This window comes from Anguilla anguilla, chromosome 4 (assembly GCF_013347855.1).
Source record: "Anguilla anguilla isolate fAngAng1 chromosome 4, fAngAng1.pri, whole genome shotgun sequence".
NCBI classification, from domain to species: Eukaryota; Metazoa; Chordata; class Actinopteri; order Anguilliformes; family Anguillidae; genus Anguilla; species Anguilla anguilla.
The window spans coordinates 30,065,365-30,084,992 of record NC_049204.1 but is presented as its reverse complement, the minus strand read 5'-3'; the positions used below and the strand labels follow the sequence as shown (position 1 = coordinate 30,084,992).

Genomic DNA, 19,628 nt, shown 5'->3' with positions numbered 1-19,628 from the left:
AAGTTGGAGCGCAGCTCTGGTGTTGTTGAGACTATCATTGGATTTTTTAAAATGCTTTTTCTCAATTTGGATCACCCAATCATGATCACTTTGCAACATTCGTTGCAATTTGTGAGGGCTGAAGACAAGCATGTGCTGCCCTGTAGTACATGATGTCCCCGTTGCTTCTTTCATGTGCAGCTCAGCCATAGACTGTATAAAAATATGGACAATATGAAGTACATGATGTCCTCGTTGCTTCTTTCATGTGCACTTCATGTGCAGCTCAGCCATAGACTGTATAAAAATATGGACAATATGAAGTACATGATGTCCCTGTTGCTTCTTTCATGTGCACTTCATGTGCAGCTCAGCCATAGACTGTAGAAAAATATGGACAAAGTCAGTGTGACGTCACCCTATTGACTGCCCATGGGCTTGGTGAAAAGGGTTTTGAAGCCCGGGAAGTGTCATTTGTGGGCGACGCCATGTTGTGCAAATTGGAGCCAGTAGTCCAGTCGTCCACTAAGCACGTGAGATACAGTGACTCGGTAGTGATACTGTCCCTGATTCGTTCACAAAACATTACCAGCTTATTTCAAATAGCACAATGAAATAACAAATCGGCATATGGGGTGACATTAGACGAAGAAAAAACACCTGTTGCTACTACTTTTCCTTGCGCAAAAAAATGATTGACTTTGTATTTTGACCATATTGTTGCCATTGGCACTATACTGGAGCCAACCGCAGTGGCACTAGTGAGCAACGTCAAGGAAGCGAGCTTCAAAATCGCAGCCCAGTTTCGACCGCTTCAGCTCAACCCGTGGAATATGACCACCTTATTGACCAGCAGGGGTTGCTGGTGGGCAATAAGATGTCAACACGGCCGGCTGAAACCTGCCCTCTTTGGGGAACGCATGTCACTAATTGTGTTTCCTTGTGGGGCTGCTAGCCATAGTTTCGATACCAGACCATGGGGCCCATCCATGCACTGGAACAGTGGCTTAACATAATGAGCCACTCAACAGCCCCTCATTTCATTTTTAAAATGTTCTCGAAGCCAGAAGGTTCTTGTTGAAATATAATGGCAACCCTGTGGTTCCACTTGATACAGAGAATTAGCTTTTCGTTTGCTTAAAGCTGGAAATTATTTTGGTTGAATCTTGATCTGAGTATTCAAAATTACATTTTTCTGTATCTAGGTTTCCATGTAGACGTTACTATTAAAATAATGTCTAGCAATTGGAAGAATTAAGACTATTGTTATTCAGAATTTTAATCATGTTGTCTGATTTGTCACGCTAGCATGCGTGACTGCATGGCCAAGTTCCAGTTCCTTTTTCTTTACTGATACAGCTGTTACAAAGGTGAATTAAGGACACCGCAGTCTACTGGGCCAGAGGAAACATGTGACCGCTGCCAAGAGAACATGGACACTTTACATTGTTTTATTATGATTAGATTTTTATATCCCATACAAATTTAGTAAAAATTGTTGAGGGCAATCAGAAATATACTACAATACCAATGCAGTGAAGGAGAAGAAGAAATATTGGCCTTATTGTGAAGACCAGTGATGATGATAATCCTTTTTTGATTAGGTAGCCTAACTGTAAAAAAACTATACTTTTCTTTACAAACTATACAATAGTTTCATTATTAAATACCGAAGCAGATGTCTCTTTCCAAGCAACGTGCATGTTTTACATTTGCATGTAATCATTTAGGCTTGGTACTTACTTCAGCAATTTGGGATAAGTACCTTGCTTAAGGGTACTCCAGTGTGGCACCCCACATTGGATTTGAACCACCTCGTTCAGAGTCCATTTCCTTTACCATAATTCCTGGTTTTGTACCAAAGACAGACTGGCCGTGACCTTATAGCATCTGGTAAGATAAACAACGGGCGCAGTCGTTCAGCTCTGAATGTTGAATATGGAGTCATATTATGAATAATTCCAAGGTTTCCTGTAAATCTGCAGTGTTTATTTCACATGCCCGTGCGATGGTGCCACTCTCGGCCTGTTTGCTCTGTAGGAGCAGTGTGAAAGAACACAAGCTGCTGTTGTGTTTTATGATATAATGTTACCAGCTTGTCGGGGGGCTTAGAGGCACATGTGTAATCAGGTCTGGTTTAATGTCTTCATTCCTGGGACTTAGGGAGGCGGCAGGCTTTGACTGGGACAATGGCCTCCCCCCCCATTTGGGACAGCTGGCCTGCCGACAGATAAACTCGTTGGAGATACTTACCAGGGATAAGAAGATTTACTGCCACGATTGATCAGACATCAACCTCATTTAGGGACCGAATTAATGCATTTTGTGACTGTGGGGGTCGGAGGGGCTTGGGGAGGAGGGGCTGGGGTGTGTGTGGGGGGGGGGGGGGGGGACAGTGAGGCCTGAGCCATAGCACGAGGTTTGTGCCTGGGTAAATTACAGTCCTAAAAATGAAATAGGCCTGTATCTTAAGTAGTTCCATTTCTTGTTTCGTAATCGCTTTAAATGTTTTTAAATCTTCTTTTACTGTTGATGGTATTGAGACTTTTATCGTTGATGTGGGTAGTTCTTAGAAATCGCACCTCCCTGACTGAGGGAGCTGGGTACATCTACCATAGAGCTGTTCGGTCTGCCTTACCCTCCTAGGCTAAAGTCACTGGATATTAGCCTATTAGTTTCTGGGGCACAGGCTTATTGTATTACAGCATGTGGGTGAGCTCCTTGCATCCAGTGATCCACAGTTAAAGAAAGGAAAATTTTCTCATTCATTTTTTTTAAACCTATGAAATTAATTTCACTGTGTTTGCGTTTATTGTGCCATTAACAACGGGAAGAAAACGGTTTCCGTGCGTGTATCGAAACAGCTCTGTGTGTGATGTTGTAATTGTGCAACGGGTCATCTCGGGTGATTATCCACTTAGCCGTTAGCAATTGGCTTTTTAAAATGACACAGAATTTTTTAGATTATAAAAAATGGGTAAAAAGCATTATTTTTTCATATACAAAAAAACGTCCAAATGTCATAATTTATTTTAAAGGAATTCGGAAATCCCCATTCATTTGTTCCATAGGGGCATCTATTTTTTGAACCGGAAGTCTCGAAAATGCTAACGAACCCGAAGGGAATGACGACACGACTTCTGAGGCCTATTGAGAGACAGGCGTTTCACGTGAAGGTTCTAGCTAGGTTCCTTGAGAGACGGGCGTTTCACGTGAAGGTTCTAGCTAGGTTCCTTGAGAGACGGGCGTTTCACGTGAAGGTTCTCGCTAGGTTCCTTGAGAGACAGGCTTTTCACATGAAGGTTCTAGATAGGTTCATTGAGAGACAGGCGTTTCACGTGAAGGTTCTAGAGGGGTTCATTTAGAGACAGGCGTTTCATGTGAAGGTTCTAGAGTGCTGTGGTGATTCTAGAGTGCTGTGTGAGCACTGCCTTGCTTAACAGTTTCTGTCCTCCCACAGAAGCACTATTGTTTTTATTCACGAGATGCTCAGGAACCTCCAATGTGCCAACAAGAATGCCAAAGGTCTATTAGTTATTTAATGTCATTCAAGGACATTCTTCATATTAAGTGTGTGGAACATAAGAAATGTGAAGATAGATGTAGGCCTGCTGAGTGCAATAGAGGCTTATAAAGGTGATTGCTTAATTGTTTTTGGCACAACCAGCAATTTGTTTACTGGGTTTTGTTGGAGGGTGGGGGGGGCGGGGAAGCATATTCCAGGAAAATTCTGATTCCTTTCAAGCGCCGTGTCAATATTTGTTTTAAGTGATAAGGGAAAATATTGCTAATGCTTCAGGGAGACGGTCTTGTGTCACTTGAATGCTGATATGGATTATTTTGAGGTACATGGCATATCTCACTTTTCAGTTAGAACCCTGATGGTCAAAGAACACCAGTGAGGTTCTGAAAATCAAGGTCAGACAGAATGAAAAGTTAGGTACAGATTGTTGCTCCGAATACGAACCCGTATCCTTGCCATTAAATTAATAACTCAAGTCTTTCGACCACCATGCCAGCTGATGAAATGAGAGTTTTCAGACTGTTCTGTAATACAGCTCAAAGAATGGGTTCTCTGAAAAGAGGTGCCAAGGACCTCTTAAACCATAATATTAATGATCATGTCAGTATAGCCTGTGCTATTGTTAGCATTTCACATTCGCTTGTGACTGTCTTGGACCATTACCGTGAACGTTCCCTCTCGATCTAGACCATACACCGTCTGTCCTGTGACCTTGGCTGCTGCTGCAAGAATTTTCGCCGCCAAATCTCGGCCCACACATTTGTGCCTCTCTGGGCTGACGGTCAGCAGCTTTTCGCCTCTGGGCTGGCCCGACGCCCGAGCAGATAGCCGCCCGTCGCCACGGCCCGTTCAGCGGGGGGTCGTGTTTCCTGCTCTGTCCGCGTTGTGACCACGGAAGCCCTCCCAAGCACTCTTTTTTTTTTTTTTTTTTGTTGGCGTACTTTTCACCAAGGCCTGGCTGGGCAGTTCAGAGCTTGTTGTCTGCTGACGAGGTGGACCCGTTCCCCAATTTGCCTGTGTTTTCGGTCTATCATTAGGACATGGCTTTTAAAGACCATTCCCCTGGAAATTAAATGCCAAAGTGCTGACAAACCAGGTTGTCTTTTTCCTGCCAAACTCAATAAATACTTGATTGGCAATGAGAGTTAGAGAAGACCATGCTCATCTCCAGTATTAATAATAGCATCAGGGAAAGTTATTATAAAGGAGTAAATAGCATCAATTTCCCTCTACAATGAATGAACAATTCTTCTGTGGTGCATGTACAATTGTGTTTAATGCAGCTACTATAGTGTGTCTATATCGAGCCAAAAAACACTGACAGGAATATCTACAAGAGTAATTGTTTTTATCCTGACCGAATACAGTGTTCTCATCAATATTTCATTATGAGTGCGTAAATGTATGGCGTATGGTCTGCTGAAATCTATCAGGTCTTTCCGTGCAGCAGTCACAAGCCTTGCAACTAATTTATTTCAGAATTTGCTAGAACAGGGTTTTGCGGGTCTGTTTACTTTTAGCAAGCGCTATTTTAAATAACAAAATGCACCTTTCAGCTCTGACCCGGCAAAGGTCAGCCCAAAAGGGAAACATGACCTTCAGGAGGAAAGCCGCGCGCCGAGCTCAGTTTCTCCGCTGCTATGCGCGCTGCGGATTAAGCACATTGCGCGTGGCCCTCTGCGGCGTCCGCCGACCGCCGCGGCGGCCGGGGAGGCGAGGACTCGCACGGCGGCCCCGCGGATGTCGGGAGCGCCGTGGTGGGCGCGGCTCGGTTGCGTGCCGGAAGGCTGACCGGGCCGCTCGGTTAAAGAGCAGACGGACTGCGGAGGGTGGACTTCCCGGCAGCGCCGCGTGGCTCCCGCCCCCGCCGGCCTCTCCGGCCGTTTTCAGCGCGGCTGCAGGCGCAGGTGTTTCTCCTCGCCGGAATGTCGGAATGTGACATTTAGCGGAGAGCGGTGGCGGATTATGGTCGTGTCTCTGCCGGTGTGTGTGCGTGTGTGTGTGTTTGTGTGAGCGTGCGTGTGTGCCTGTGTGCCTGTGTGTGTTTTGAGGTTACTTTACTGCTTGTGAGGCTGCTCCAGTGTGTGTACACACATGCACATATGCACACACACACACACCTCCACACTCACACACACACATGGATGCACACACACAGACACACATATGCACACACACAGACACACACATGCGCGCACATTCACTCATAATCACTAGCTGCTTGTTTCCCCATTTAACTACTGCCTGTACCTTCCCAGAAGAGAGTCATGGGTGTTGTAACTTGAGCTGTGGACCCAAATAAAAAAAAAAACAAGGGTGAGCTGTGTATGAATCCAACATGTACAAAAGTAACATGTATCCTGTTCACCACTCTTAACGTGTCCAAAGGGCCTAGACTGTGAGTACTGAGCACACCTTATTTCCTGTTTCATCATAGCTTTGGTCAAATAACGAGTGACCGTTAGTCTTCATCAGTCAGCGAGGTGTCAGTATTCAGACTAAAAATAGCCTTTGCTGTGGTGAATGACTGGACTCTGTTTTTACCATTTCCAAATTCGCCTTTGTAAAGTCAAATTATTTGTAACATTCCAAAATGTCAGTAGACATGGCAAGCAGCAGATGCTCCAGAGATGCAGTTTGAAGGTTGCACAAATGTTGCGTCAGATCTTTGTACGGATAAGAAAGCATGGATAGAAGAATCTGTTGTCTAAGGAAACACATTAATTAGATTTGTCTTCCTGGTATGCTCCATTGCATTTATGAAAGCTTGTCTTCCCCTGATGACACTGGCTGGTGAAGCCGCTGACATCCAGGCCGACCCACTGAGGAACATGCTGTGTAATGTGAGAGCGCTCTGTGTGGCTTCAGGCCGTTCTGATGAGCTGGCTCTGCTTCACATAAACGTCACGTCCCATTACCTCTCTGATGGACAGATCACCTAAATGTGCTTTTTCATGTAAATACCAGACTGTCATTTAACATTTGAAGGGGGCAAAAATTATATATATATATATATATATATATATATAACGTGTGTGTGTGGGTGTATACATAGGCTATAAAAAACAAGAATTAGCAGACAATTTCATGTGGCGCCTATAACTTAGCCTACTTCAGGGGTAGCCTGAACAAAAAAGTGTTTTGCATTTTTACATTTTTTTGCTTGACTTTTGTTTGTAAAAAAACGTTCATAAAAATATTTTGCCAAATGCTCTGTTTGCCAAAAATGTGCTTAATTGAATTTTGGCTTGCGTTACTGCATCTTTGTTACTGATTTAGTATAAAGTCTTTGTTATGGCTGATACTGATTTAGTATAAAGTCTTTGTTATGGCTGATACTGATTTAGTATAAAGTCTTTGTTATGGCTGATACTGATTGAATATGAAGTCTTTGTTATGGCTGATACTGATTGAGTATAAAGTTGGGGTGTGACTTCTAAATGTTTAATCGATGTTAACAAAAATGTAAAAGGAACATTTCTAAACGATTAAACACATTTTTAAGCGCCACTAACAATTTGCTCTTCCAATGTCCTGTTCTCACTGATTGCCGTGGGCTCATGGTTAAAAGTATAAGTCCTGATCGACATGTCAAGTGATCGAAAAATGTTCCTTGATCAACTGTCAAGTGATAACTTCGGTGTCAGCTTGAGTGCATGGCGAAATTAAACTGACACTGCTTTGCTAGGAAGAGAAAAAGTGGTGATGTTCTTATTAGAGGAAAACTTTGACTTGTTCTCTGTTTAATATTCAGAGTGTTTCCTGTTACTACCCATCATAGGGTGCTTTTCCTTCCTCTTGGGCTGGAGTATTTGCTTTTAAAATCCGCTCTTTGGCTGCTTTCGCAACGTTGTATTTGAAAGCACCATCGTGGCTCGGGTTTGGCTAGCTCGTCGGTTTAAATTGAAATGCGATAAGTATAGAGAAACATTTCCCCCAACCTTGTCGTTTAAATGTGAAAAAAACATTTAGCGAGTTTATCCCTAGTGTAAAGGCTTTATGTGGCCGACAGTCTGATTGACAATAAAGCCTTTGTTATAGCCGGTACTCAGATGGAGTGTAAAGGCTCTGTTATGGCTGGTTAATTAAGTGTAAGGACTGCGTGTCGACATGAGAATGGCATCGCTCGGGTCACTCCGGGCCAGGTCTGCTTGTTGGACAGAGATCACAGAATGCCTTTCTCCCCTGGTGGGGTAGGATCCGCCACGCAGGAATTGGACAAGCCTGGGCCCTGTCACGCGGCGGGAGGGGGGGGGGGGCAGCTCGACGACGGCGGGGGATGGGCTGGAAAACACCCTCGGCTCTAATGGAATGCGACTTCGTTTTATCTGAACCCCGCGGTGTAGAAAAGGGGGCGTCGTTGCTGTCTGTCTTAACCCGCTGTGCTGCCTTGCGTTTGCAGATTCCTCCGTTTCCATGAACTCGTCTCAGCCTCAGATGAACTCCGTAGCGCGACACCCCTCCGTCATCAGCACTTCAGTCAACCCCTCCCGGCCCCTCCCCTCCCCGATGAGCACAATGGGCTCCCCACTGAACGGGCTGGCCTCGCCCTACTCCGTCATCTCGTCCTCTCTGGGGTCCCCCACCATCTCCATGCCCCCCACGCCGGGAATGAACTTCGGAGCCCTCAGCAGTCCTCTGCAGGTAGGAGCTCGCCCTCCAGGCTGCCGGTGGTGAAGGACGTGTGGTTTCCATTCATCCCTGTGCGTTTTTGCTGCTCTCCCAGCTCTCTCTGCCCGCTTAGATCAGCGCGCGATATCAGGCGCTCTGTGGAACAGCGTTACCCCCTCAGCAAAGCGTAATGAGGAAATGAGGCGCAGATGTGGAATGAGGAGGCTTGTTTACATATATGCAGCTTTCCAAGCGTTTGGAATTCCACCAGTTTGTCTGTGTACCGTTGCTCTGAAAACAAAGCTATTACCCTTCCGTGAACTCCTTACCGAGGGCCTGATTGGCTCCCTCCGGAGCACAGTCCGCTGTGGGCGGAATGTGAGCCTTTAATTGATATCAGAAGCCGCCGTCGACGTGGTGTCAAACGCGGCAGCGCCCCCCCGAGCGAGGAAGAGAGGCGTTTCAGAGACTCCCTGCTGACGAGCAGGGACAGCGAGCACCTATGGGACAATGGCGCTCACCGACTAATGGACCTGGTCCCGGTCTCTCCGCAGTACCTCACAGCAATGCTTGTAGCATGAAGTACCGCTTTCTATACTGGGTTTCTGTCACTGCCAGGCTTGTGAGCTGCCCTGAGCAACATAAATGCCGAACCTTTGGTATTTATGGTCTGTTTTGTGGATCTCTGCTTTCTAGTAGTCTTTCTTGGTAAATAATAAAAAATGGCGTGGTATTTGTTCGTGGGTGGGCCACTTGTATACGCCACATTGACTCGCTGTGGCCGCACCAGAGAAATGGGATGCTCATTTATTTGCGACAGCGGCCCACTCCCTAGCTTTCGCCCAGAGGGCCCTATTGCTTGAATACAGTCTGACTAAAAGGGAGAGACTTCACTGAGCTTGGCTGTGTAATCTAAAGAACCTCTGCTGAAGTGCTGGCAGATATTATTGTATTGTGAGGGACAGCCGCGGTACATTGGAGCACTTTTTAGTTTTAAAAGCACAGAGGCGAATTGTAAGCCCGTAGCAGAGCTTCCTTGAGCTTTCAGCTACAGCTGTCCCATATGGTGTCTTTTCCATAGTGGAATTTTAGCCTAACAGACCACAGGAATGTAAATCAACTATATGAAGTATTCAGCAGAGCATCCATAATGTACAGCTGATGTGCTCGGTATGAGACACGTGGACCGGAGAGTGGCGGTATGTAGGTCACTCGTGTTCAAGGCCACAGCGTACAAACCCCCCCCCCCCCCCCCCCCCCCTTTTTTTCACTGCTGTTCTATGTACTGCAGTGCTCACCTTTTCCAAGCAGGGCTGGAAAAAGACCCAAATATTTCACCCGCCAACCCTGAGATGGAAATGTGGGAGCACAACCCACAGGCATTGTTTTTGGCGTGATGCTACTTGTATTCAGCTGCTCATTTCCCTCTTCAACAGGATGCTGGTGTTTTCCTGCGTTCAGAACAAATGTAGATGTTCCATATTTGATAAGATTTTCATAATGAGTCAGGGAGATGGACAGGCTCAAGTCTGTTGCACCTGTGAACTGTGGGCCTCCCTCTTTAATTGAGGGAGGACACGTCTAACAGCCTACAGACATCAGCCGCTACATCCCTATTCTATTGCAGAGTGTGCTATACACCCTGTACTGCAGGGGTTCCCCAACTTTTATCTGATGTGACCCCAAATGAATGTCCACATATTTACACTACCCCAACACCCCGCATACATCTCATGCCCAACAACACCCTCTAGTCATGACTATATTGGTGGTAAACTGTGACCTCTTAAGCGTCATTGCTTTATTAAAGTGGGCTGGTGTGATGTTTGACATGTAGTAGCCTACCACTCACAAATTTTAAAGAGACAAAAAAAAAAAATGTATTTCCAAGATTTTCTGTGGACCCCATCCTCTAATCAGGCGAATCTACATGGGCTCGCGACCCACAGTTTGGGAACCCCTGCTTTACTGCTTGGATTTTATTGTAAATCTCACATCTTCTTTTGTTGCTATATACTGCATATAGATTCCTGCCTATTTCTTAATATAGATTTAATCTGGACATGGTGATATTGAGACTTTATCCTTCCCCTTAATAATAATTTAAAACCTCAACAATGTGGATTTAACCCCTTAAGTTGCACCAGCCGATATTCGGCTGGGAGTGGGTTTATTTGGATTCATTCTGATCACACGTTATAACATTTGAAAGTGTTAAAACTCATGATTCTATCTCTATAAACTATTTAATGATGCCAATGTTTTAGTGACAATGGTTCCTTATTTTGCAACATGTGAGGAGGCAAAAACAAGCTTGGGGATTCACAGACAACACAAATCATGGTAAAGGCAGTTTCCTTATCATGGCAAGGGTCCAGTGAGCAAAATCTGCAGTAGTTGCAGTCGCAAAAACTTGCTAACTCAGCAAAACATTGATGGATTGTCCTTTGTTTACTTAGCAATTCCCCGGAGGAATTTTTGTTGTTGTCCATTTTGCCGTGGCATGCACACCAAAAGTACTGTGTACATAGGAATGTTATTATCTCCGATTTGTAGAGATTCTCTGGAACAAGATGAGCCCACCTACATAGTTCTCTGGCCAGTACTGGCCAAGCAGTCCCTCAGTATATCCGATGGGACCCACCATGCGTAAGCAACGACTTGTCATGGACAGTATAACTTCTGCCCAGACACAGCCAGCCAATGGCAAGCTATTATAGTGACCACTGAGAAGCATTTTAGCCAATTAAATTATGTTTCTAATAGTTTATAGTTTGCTAGGCTTGCATAAAAGGACACTCATTCAGTGGGTTTACATGATGTTTTAAAAAGTCGATTTATTGTTTTAGTCCGACTGAAATCGTAGTCGATTTTTTCAGAGTCGGAATAACATACCTAGATAATGCCGTTGGGGGTCGATTTACTACGGCATATATACGCTTCAATAGGCCAAAAATTGGCCTAGGCGTTCTGCGCATGTTCCGTAGGTTAGAGGTTCCACTGCGACAGCTAGCTAATTAACCTGGAAGTCGAACAGCGAGCACACAGTTGAGGAGGTATCATGGCAAAATCACCATAAGCACCAGGGATAGTGTGCATCTCATTTGTACCAAAACTGTAGCGTATAGAACCTACGAAATGTACAGCGCTGTAAAGTTGTCCATTTTTTGTCTTTATTAGGCCAGGCACAGACAAAACCAACTAAAGTCCGCCGTTTGACGAGGGCGCCGCTTGCTACTAGCTACCTGTTGTTTTGTTTTGGTTCCACTATTTGACGCAAAAGGTAAACCGGAAGAAAGTCTTCTTCAGACACACCTCGGTCAATAAATCTCTCAGAGTCATGTATATTGGGACAACGACAATTAAGTCCAATTAAATCTCATCTTTGGCCAAATCAAGCTATTAATATATTCGATATCAACTGTGCATGTAAACTCACTGATTGTTTCTCTTGCGTAAACAAACCACTACTTTTTCAGTATGCATACTGAGAATGTTATGCTCCGGTAAAAAAGTTCTTGAACATTTATGCCTAAAGGTAGTTGTTTTAAAACAAAAATTTATTTAGCAATGCTTAAGTCTAAACATAAGATTCAGCATTTGGAGGCCTTGGAAGAAATCACTCGCCTGAGTGAATATTTCTGTGGAAGACAGTGAAAATGGTGTCGACTCCACAGCAGAGGGCATGTTAAATGAAGGAATTGTTATATCTCATGTTATATCAGTGTGCATTTAAATAAATTCTGAAAGTATTTTATCTTTATCATTATTCAGTAAGATTATAAATGAGCAGTAGGCTTAATTTTGAACAATAAAGGTGGCATGTGAAATATGTTGAAGGGGGTGGGGTATTTCTTCAGTCATTGGACCTCAATCAATGGATTTGTAAACTAGATGGCTAATGTGGTTATTTTCTCTAATCTCTCAGACTTGCTGCTGACAGAGGTGGCAAGGGGGGTGGAGAGTTACAGGCAAGAATGTAGAGCATAATGTATAGGCTAGTATTTTACACCTCTAAGGACCCATAATATAATTTGGTTACCAGATGTCCTTTTGGAGTCTCCAAATTGCCTTTTTGGAAATCCACCTAGACATAGCTTAGCAAAACAATGCAGAATACTCATTATTGGTGGTATTGTCATCAAATTTGAACCAGGGTTTGTCCTGCGTTGTGGCTCCATTGTGTTTATGAGCCCACCAGCCACAGGCATCTGTATCTACTCAAAACAAATCTTTTAGGTGAGAAAAAACTTCCACTGTGTTTGAGCTTCTTTGACTTTTTTTCAGTAATATATAGAGCAGTTCAGACTCTTGGAAAACAAACTCCCAAGGGTTACCTTTCAAAAGAGATCAGGATTATGCCTGTAGTTAAACGAGTTCAAGAATAGTAACCTATTGTGTTTTGTGTATGTTGTTTTCAGGCTTGTTTCAAAAAAGGGGGGGCACTTCAGAAGGAGTTAACCTGTAGTTGTGAGTAATGTTGATTTAACATCAGCATATCTATAATGTCAATTTACACTAAACTTGTTAATTTAGATTTAATCTGTATATATAGATTTTTATCATTTAGATGTAACCAGGGCCTTTCAGAATGTAGATTAACTTGGACATGTTTATAATGTAGATTCAACCCAGATTTCTTAATGTTGATTTAACTTGAATATGCTTATAATGCACATTTAACCCTTTTTATACAGTCTATGATTTAACCTCAACATTTTTAGAAAGTAAATTTAACCTGGGCAATTTATAATGTATAATTAACCTGAAGTAGCTTTTTACAAGTACAGGCTAATCGTGGATGACTTCTTTTACTTCAAAAAGTGTCGAGCCAAGTGCATTTCCTCCAGTTCAGCGGTAAATTGACGTGCAAGCATTTTGTCCATAATGAACCTGCTTCCATCTACTGGCCGCAAGCAGAACTACGACCCACTTGAAGATGAACTTACTTAACACCCTCTCGTTTCAACATTCAACATGCATAACACGGGCCGTCACGCGGAAAGTTAACAGTCGCTGACTTGGCAGTTGAATAGGAGTTCATATAACCCGTGACACAGTCGCTTGCGCGTCCTCCAAACGGGGGAACGTCCGCAGCTCGTCGGCTTGTCTGACCGCTGAAGAGGGTGAGGGGGGTTGGGGGGTGACGGGTGAGGGGGGGGGGGGGTGCGGGGGTGATGGCTGATGGCGGGTGGGTGTGGGGTGAGGGTGAGTAAAAGTGTAAAAGAGGTGGTCTCGATGCTCTGTTCTTCTTCTGTCCAACAGATGAACTCCATGAACAATGTGAGCAGCACGGAGGACATCAAACCTCCCCCTGGGCTGACGGGCCTGGGCATGAGCTACCAGTGCACCAGCCCAGGGTCCATGTCCAAGCACCTGTGCGCTATCTGTGGGGACCGCTCCTCAGGTAACAGGGCACTCCTCCTGTCCTCAGCAACTCCGCTGCCTTGTGAAATGGGCAATAATTCACACACAACTTCCTGTACCTTTAAATGGTCAATGCATTGTCTTTTTTGCAGCCTTTGTGCATAACCACAGACACACGCGCACAATGAGAGACATACATCACCATACACCACTGTTTATTCGAGCGTTTGCTATTTAAAATGGCTGAATAAAACGTAAACGAGTCTCAATGAATTGGTCACATTTGAGTTACTCCACTAGACCGTGAGTCTCTGATTAAGTGTCGGGGTCGTGACGTGAAAGCTGCTCTGTTTCCGCGGGCGACCAGGAAAACACTACGGCGTGTACAGCTGTGAAGGCTGCAAAGGCTTCTTCAAGCGCACCATCAGGAAAGACCTCACTTACACGTGCCGGGACAGCAAGGAGTGCCTGATCGACAAGCGGCAGCGCAACCGCTGCCAGTACTGCCGCTACCAGAAGTGTCTGGCCATGGGCATGAAGAGGGAAGGTGAGCTGGTGGTGGGGGGTGGGGGGGGGGGGGGGGGGGGGGGGCTGAGGGCGCTGATCAATGCCAGGTTTGACGACTCAGCTGGTTAAATCAACAGAATCGCTGTAAACATTGAAATTATTCACTGGAAAAAAGTATCCGAAATTACCTTAGGATGTGCCAAAACAATAATAATAATCATAACAATAATCATAATTAGAATAAGAAGAAGTAGTTTGTATTTATAAACACCCCACATTCTATGATTGCTTTGCTGTCCATCCATCCATTATCTACACCCACTTACTCCTGGGCAGGGTCGCAGGGGGATGCTGGAGCCTATCCCAGCATTTATTGGCCGAGAGGCAGGATTACACCCTGGAGGGACTCACCGGGCACACACACACACACCATTTACTCCTCTCCTTTAACGGACATTGCACATTGCTGCTCTACTCTGCCCCCCAGTGGTGGAATGAGCTCTCTACTTCTGTAAGGACAGCCCAGTCACTGCACCAGCGAAATTCTGGCTCAGAAAGAAAACACACCTGTTTACACTGTCTCTTGCTTCAACCAACGCTCACCTTAATTTAGTGTTTACTAGCCTACATTTAGCACTATATCCTCAAACCCTGCTGCACAAATGTGTTTTAATGTATGCAGTCTAAATACAATTTGTGATTAATGAAAGCTTCTTCATTAAGAAAGAACAGGTTCAGTACCTATTTGCTTTTCCATTGTTAGATAGGGTTTAGTTATAAAAGCTCCAGTTCCTCGACTTTATGACACATGCAACTGCCAAACCCATTAAAATTAGCGCAATGAGACAGTCATGGTGGTGCACTAACAAAGTTATAGACTGGTAAGCCTGAGACTGAAGGATCAAATCCCGCCTTGCCCTCAGGCAGATATTTTCATATTTGCCAGGGGCGACATAGCTCAGGAGGTAAGAGCGTTTGTCTGGCAGTCGGAGGGTTACCGGTTCGATCCCCCACTCTGGGCGTGTCGAAGGGTCCCTGAGCAAGTCACCTAACCCCTAATTTCTCCCATTGAGCTGATTGGTACCTTACATGGCAGCCTTTCACCGTTGGTGTGTGAGTGTGTGTGTGAATGGGTGAATGAGAGGCATCAATTGTAAAGCGCTTTGGATAAAATCGCTATATAAATGCAGTCCATTTACCAATTACCAAGTCCCACAACTGTTTATTTACATTTTTATTTGTATTTTTATTTTTATTATTACTATATTTAGGCCTATTGTGAATGTCATATACGGTTTTGTTTCTCATATCTGCTGATGAGTTTGCGTTGAGGGCAGTGACCTGTGCGCCCTGTGTTGAGGTGACGTGTTGATGCGGTGTGTGTGTTTTCAGCGGTGCAGGAGGAGAGGCAGAGAGGGAAGGAGCGGAGCGATAGCGAGGTGGAGTCCACCAGCTGCTTTAACGAGGAAATGCCCGTGGACAAGATCCTGGACGCCGAGCTGGCCGTGGAGCCAAAGACCGAGACCTACGTCGACGGCAGCCCTAGCAACTCGGTTAGCGCCTTGCGCGTTGCAGTACCGTCTGATCATTACGACGCTAGAGCTGCAGCTGGGTGTGTGAGGTCAGACGCAGAGCACTCTTAACTGAACACCTGGGTGCTGGAGCTACACTTGGGTGTGTAGCCAGTTGAGACATAGCACAGTATGAGCTGGGTTATTGACCCTACTGAACATTGGTGTGGTCCGAGATGCAACAGCACAGTATTGGCCACGTATTGTCAACATTGCCTAACACCTGAACACTGATACTATAATGTGACACAGCACAGCATACAACATATTGTCAACCTCATTGATACCTTAAAGTGGCTATCCTTAATTTTCTAGTTTTGGTGGATTTGGCAACATCTGTGGTGACCAGTGGTCACAAAGGTTTGTCTTCACAATCCAAGTACCAGAGTTCCATTCGAAACGAAGCTATTACTTGGAAAATATTGAGTTCTTATTTTTTTTGGAAGATAATCCAGTGATAGCATATTTTGGAGAAAGAACCCAAGAGACAACCAAAAATGTTGTCTGACACGGTAATATTGAGCAACATATCAAACCTGATTTTAAAGATTCTTTTTGCATTTTAGTTGCTTGCTCTTTCATATTTGGCATTCAAGTTCCTGTGCGCGTGTCATTACAGTTGAATACTTGGTGGGATTTTCACACCCGACACCTCCAGCGGGAAATAGCATATGGAGGAAAAATTTCAGAATGCAAACACACATTGCATTGATATTGCTACAAATATGTCAGCATGACATATCAAATATGGCATTTTTTCATTTGAAAAAATTAAGGAATCCCACTTTAAAGATCTGACAATGTAGCGACTGAACATATATTCTTTTTGGCAAATTAGTCTAGGACTTTTATTCTGAAAAATTTAAACGTTTATTGCTCAAACTGATTTTGTACAATCACACTTACTATTATATCACGTATGGCATTGTTCCCAGGTCGTTGAAGATATACACTATATAGTACTGCCATCGTCGATTGTGGGAAGCTTTTGAAGTTGCTGTCGGTAACGCTGCTCTCTCTCTCTCTCTCTCTCTGGCAGACTAACGACCCCGTCACTAACATTTGCCAAGCAGCGGACAAGCAGCTCTTCACCTTGGTGGAGTGGGCAAAGAGGATCCCGCACTTCTCTGAGCTGCCGCTGGACGATCAAGTCATTCTGCTACGGGCAGGTACGCTAGCCCACCGCCCTCGCTTCCCATAACGTAGGTCAGCTGAAAAAAGATGCGTGCTTTAATGAAAAACACTGCCTGAAGTAAATACAATCTCCTTCAACCCACTGCTATCTTCGTCCGTGAAGTGCAAGTTTATAGGGGACTCCAGAAGCGGACAAGATTAGGCTTTTGTGCTATGAAATGTCCACCAGATGGATTCCACATGAGAAAGTGAAGGATTATCCCAGTGACCTGAACAGATGAACGGGAGTGTGGTTCTGTTCTCTGTTGTGTGTGACCGAAAAGGGACCGGGTCTGACCGCAGTGTTTGTGGGTGTGTTTCAGGCTGGAACGAGCTGCTCATAGCCTCGTTCTCTCACCGCTCGGTCACGGTGAAAGACGGCATCCTCCTGGCCACCGGCCTGCACGTCCATCGAAGCAGCGCCCACAGTGCGGGGGTGGGCTCCATCTTTGACAGGTCAGCCTGGCCACACCCCCCTGCTAATTCCCTGGGTCATGTGACTTTTTTTTTTACATAAATGTTTATGGTTCCCTTCACTTTGTCACCCCTCCTCCCAGTCAAATAACCTATGCACTCACACACATATGCATATGTAGAAAAATATACATTATCAAGCAATCAAGGCAGTGATTTTAAACACATTTTAAGCATGTGTGGATGTGTGCCATGTGTGGATTTAAAAATGGCATCCCAAATTATGTCTGGAATTAGAATACATGGATCTTCCTCCTGTCAATTTGTAGCAAGTATAAAAGTTAGGCAGTAAATGAATTTTCCCTAGGAAAGGAATGTGTGGACCAACAGTCAAATTCCTGCTCTCGCCTTTAATGTGTGAATAAAGCTACTAGCTAAGAAACTAAAAATATCACAATTGTGACACTGAAATTTATCCACTCAGAGGGGAGCTACATGCTCCTGTCTACTCCTGACAGTACATCTCTTGTCTGTTTTGCAAAGCAAATGCCTGAGCTCCAGTGACACTGGTAAATAAAAGGAGAAAGTCCTCACTGTATTGCACCATAATAAGGTCAGGATACCTATTGTGATATGAATATTTTAGTTTGTGTGAACAGAAGGCAGATATCCTGGGCAGTTTTTTTTAATTTTCAAAGTAAAATGATAATAAAGCGCATAGAAGAATGGCCAAACACAGTGAATCTACAGTATTTCGCTGTGGCAGCCTTATATAATCATTTCTGTTAGAAATGCTTTGTGTTATATTTCAATAAGTGCAGAATGTCAGAAAAATTTTATTATGTCTCTGACATAGCCGGTGGTCCTTCAGTGCATTGAACACGACATGCAAGCGTGTTGAAATGAAGTGCGAGTGTGTTGAAAAGTGTCTTTTGCTTTCTCACCTGTTTAAAATGAAAGAAAATAAATATCAGTTTCAAACGTGGGGCTGGCCATCTAATTCCCATGCTAATTTGGTATGTCCAGCTATTCGCAACCACGTTCACGCACAAAATCTTCTGCTGGTTCCGGAGAGTTGAGTCCTGCGCAGTTCCCCTCCTAAACACATGGTGTCGCCAGCCTGCTACTTTTTGCAGCGCAGCCCACAGCCGAGTCCTCACAGGGTGTGTCCCGACACTCGAGAAAGGCTTCCTTCTTCCCCCCCCCCCCGCCGCCTCGTTTCCTCCGTGCCCCAGAAACCGATCTTAGTGTCCTCCCTCCAGTCTCCCAATATTGGAGGAGACGAGTGAAGCGTGCAGAACTGTATCGGCGAAGCTGCTCAAACTCGTCTCCTCCCCTCCTTTCCTCCACCTACTTCCGGGTGGGAGACGAGTGGTAGTGGGGGAGCGGAGGAAAGGAGGCGAGGAGTGAAAAGTAAGGGGACGCACTCGAGTGGAGTCGGCGGAATCTCATATGCGACTTCAGCATGCAGCCCGCAGGCGTCCCGCCTGACCAGCAGGGGTCGCTAGTGATGAAACAGGGCTCATCCTTTCACCACAGCGTGACGACTTAACCGAATGCGCCACTGCGTTATATTTATGGATAATCCTTTTTAAAGAGATAAACGTAAGATAGAACGCATACATTCTGTGGTCAAAATTACAGTGCCTGTCATAAAAAGGGATATTTTCTTGTTGATTCCTCTGCAGAGTCCTGACAGAGCTGGTGTCCAAGATGAAAGACATGCAGATGGATAAGACGGAGCTGGGCTGTCTCCGGGCGATTGTCCTCTTTAATCCAGGTCACTTGGTCGTGCCATTTTTGGTATTTATTTGGTGCTCGCAGTCCTGTTGTTGAATGAGTAAGCTAGTGTGTATATAGTTTCTCCCTCTAGTTGCTTCCTAATGGCTGCGCTTAACAGCATCTTAATGGGGTAAATATATGTTCTTTGCAGATGCGAAGGGTTTATCGAACCCGTCGGAGGTGGAGGGTTTGAGGGAAAAGGTTTACGCGTCCCTGGAATCTTACACCAAGCAGAAATATCCTGACCAGCCTGGCCGGTGGGTTTCGGACTCTCATCCCCCATCATCGTTAAAACCGCTAGCTTTTTTCACTCTTCACTCTAGTAGCTCGGAGTGTCCCTCTGCCTTTGACCAGTGTAATGCCTGACATTAGTTCCATGCCTACTCTGAGTACAGTATCAATGACAGACACTGGTTGCTTTCTTCCTTTTCCCCAGGTTTGCCAAACTCTTGCTCCGCCTGCCAGCCCTCCGCTCTATTGGGCTGAAGTGTCTGGAGCACCTCTTCTTCTTCAAGCTGATTGGAGACACTCCCATCGATACCTTCCTGATGGAAATGCTCGAGGCTCCGCACCAGATCACATGACACAAGCTGGCACCCTTTGTAAATAATCCCAACCCCATGTAATTGATATAAAGATAAAAAATGATTAAGTTGTAAACTACATATTTTGTACCAAGCACAATTATTAATGTGAAAAAT

The 19,628-nt window shown here is 44.8% G+C and overlaps 1 protein-coding gene across 4 annotated transcripts in view; it reads left to right on the top strand.

Annotated features, from left to right (window-relative positions):
* rxrgb (retinoid X receptor, gamma b) overlaps window positions 1-19,590 on the top strand; it is a 28,552-nt gene extending 8,962 nt beyond the window's left edge. For 2 of the 4 annotated variants that reach the window (XM_035414594.1, XM_035414596.1), the window contains exons 2-10: window positions 7,905-8,146; window positions 13,376-13,520; window positions 13,848-14,027; window positions 15,380-15,540; window positions 16,598-16,727; window positions 17,055-17,187; window positions 18,834-18,925; window positions 19,079-19,184; window positions 19,364-19,590. In XM_035414594.1, the coding sequence (XP_035270485.1) occupies window positions 7,905-8,146; window positions 13,376-13,520; window positions 13,848-14,027; window positions 15,380-15,540; window positions 16,598-16,727; window positions 17,055-17,187; window positions 18,834-18,925; window positions 19,079-19,184; window positions 19,364-19,511 (1,337 nt within the window). In that variant the 3' untranslated portion in view covers window positions 19,512-19,590. The remainder of the gene's footprint in view (window positions 1-7,904; window positions 8,147-13,375; window positions 13,521-13,847; window positions 14,028-15,379; window positions 15,541-16,597; window positions 16,728-17,054; window positions 17,188-18,833; window positions 18,926-19,078; window positions 19,185-19,363) is intronic. The other 2 variants (XM_035414595.1, XM_035414598.1) reach the window with 2 other exon arrangements.
* The last annotated feature ends 38 nt before the right edge of the window (window positions 19,591-19,628 follow it).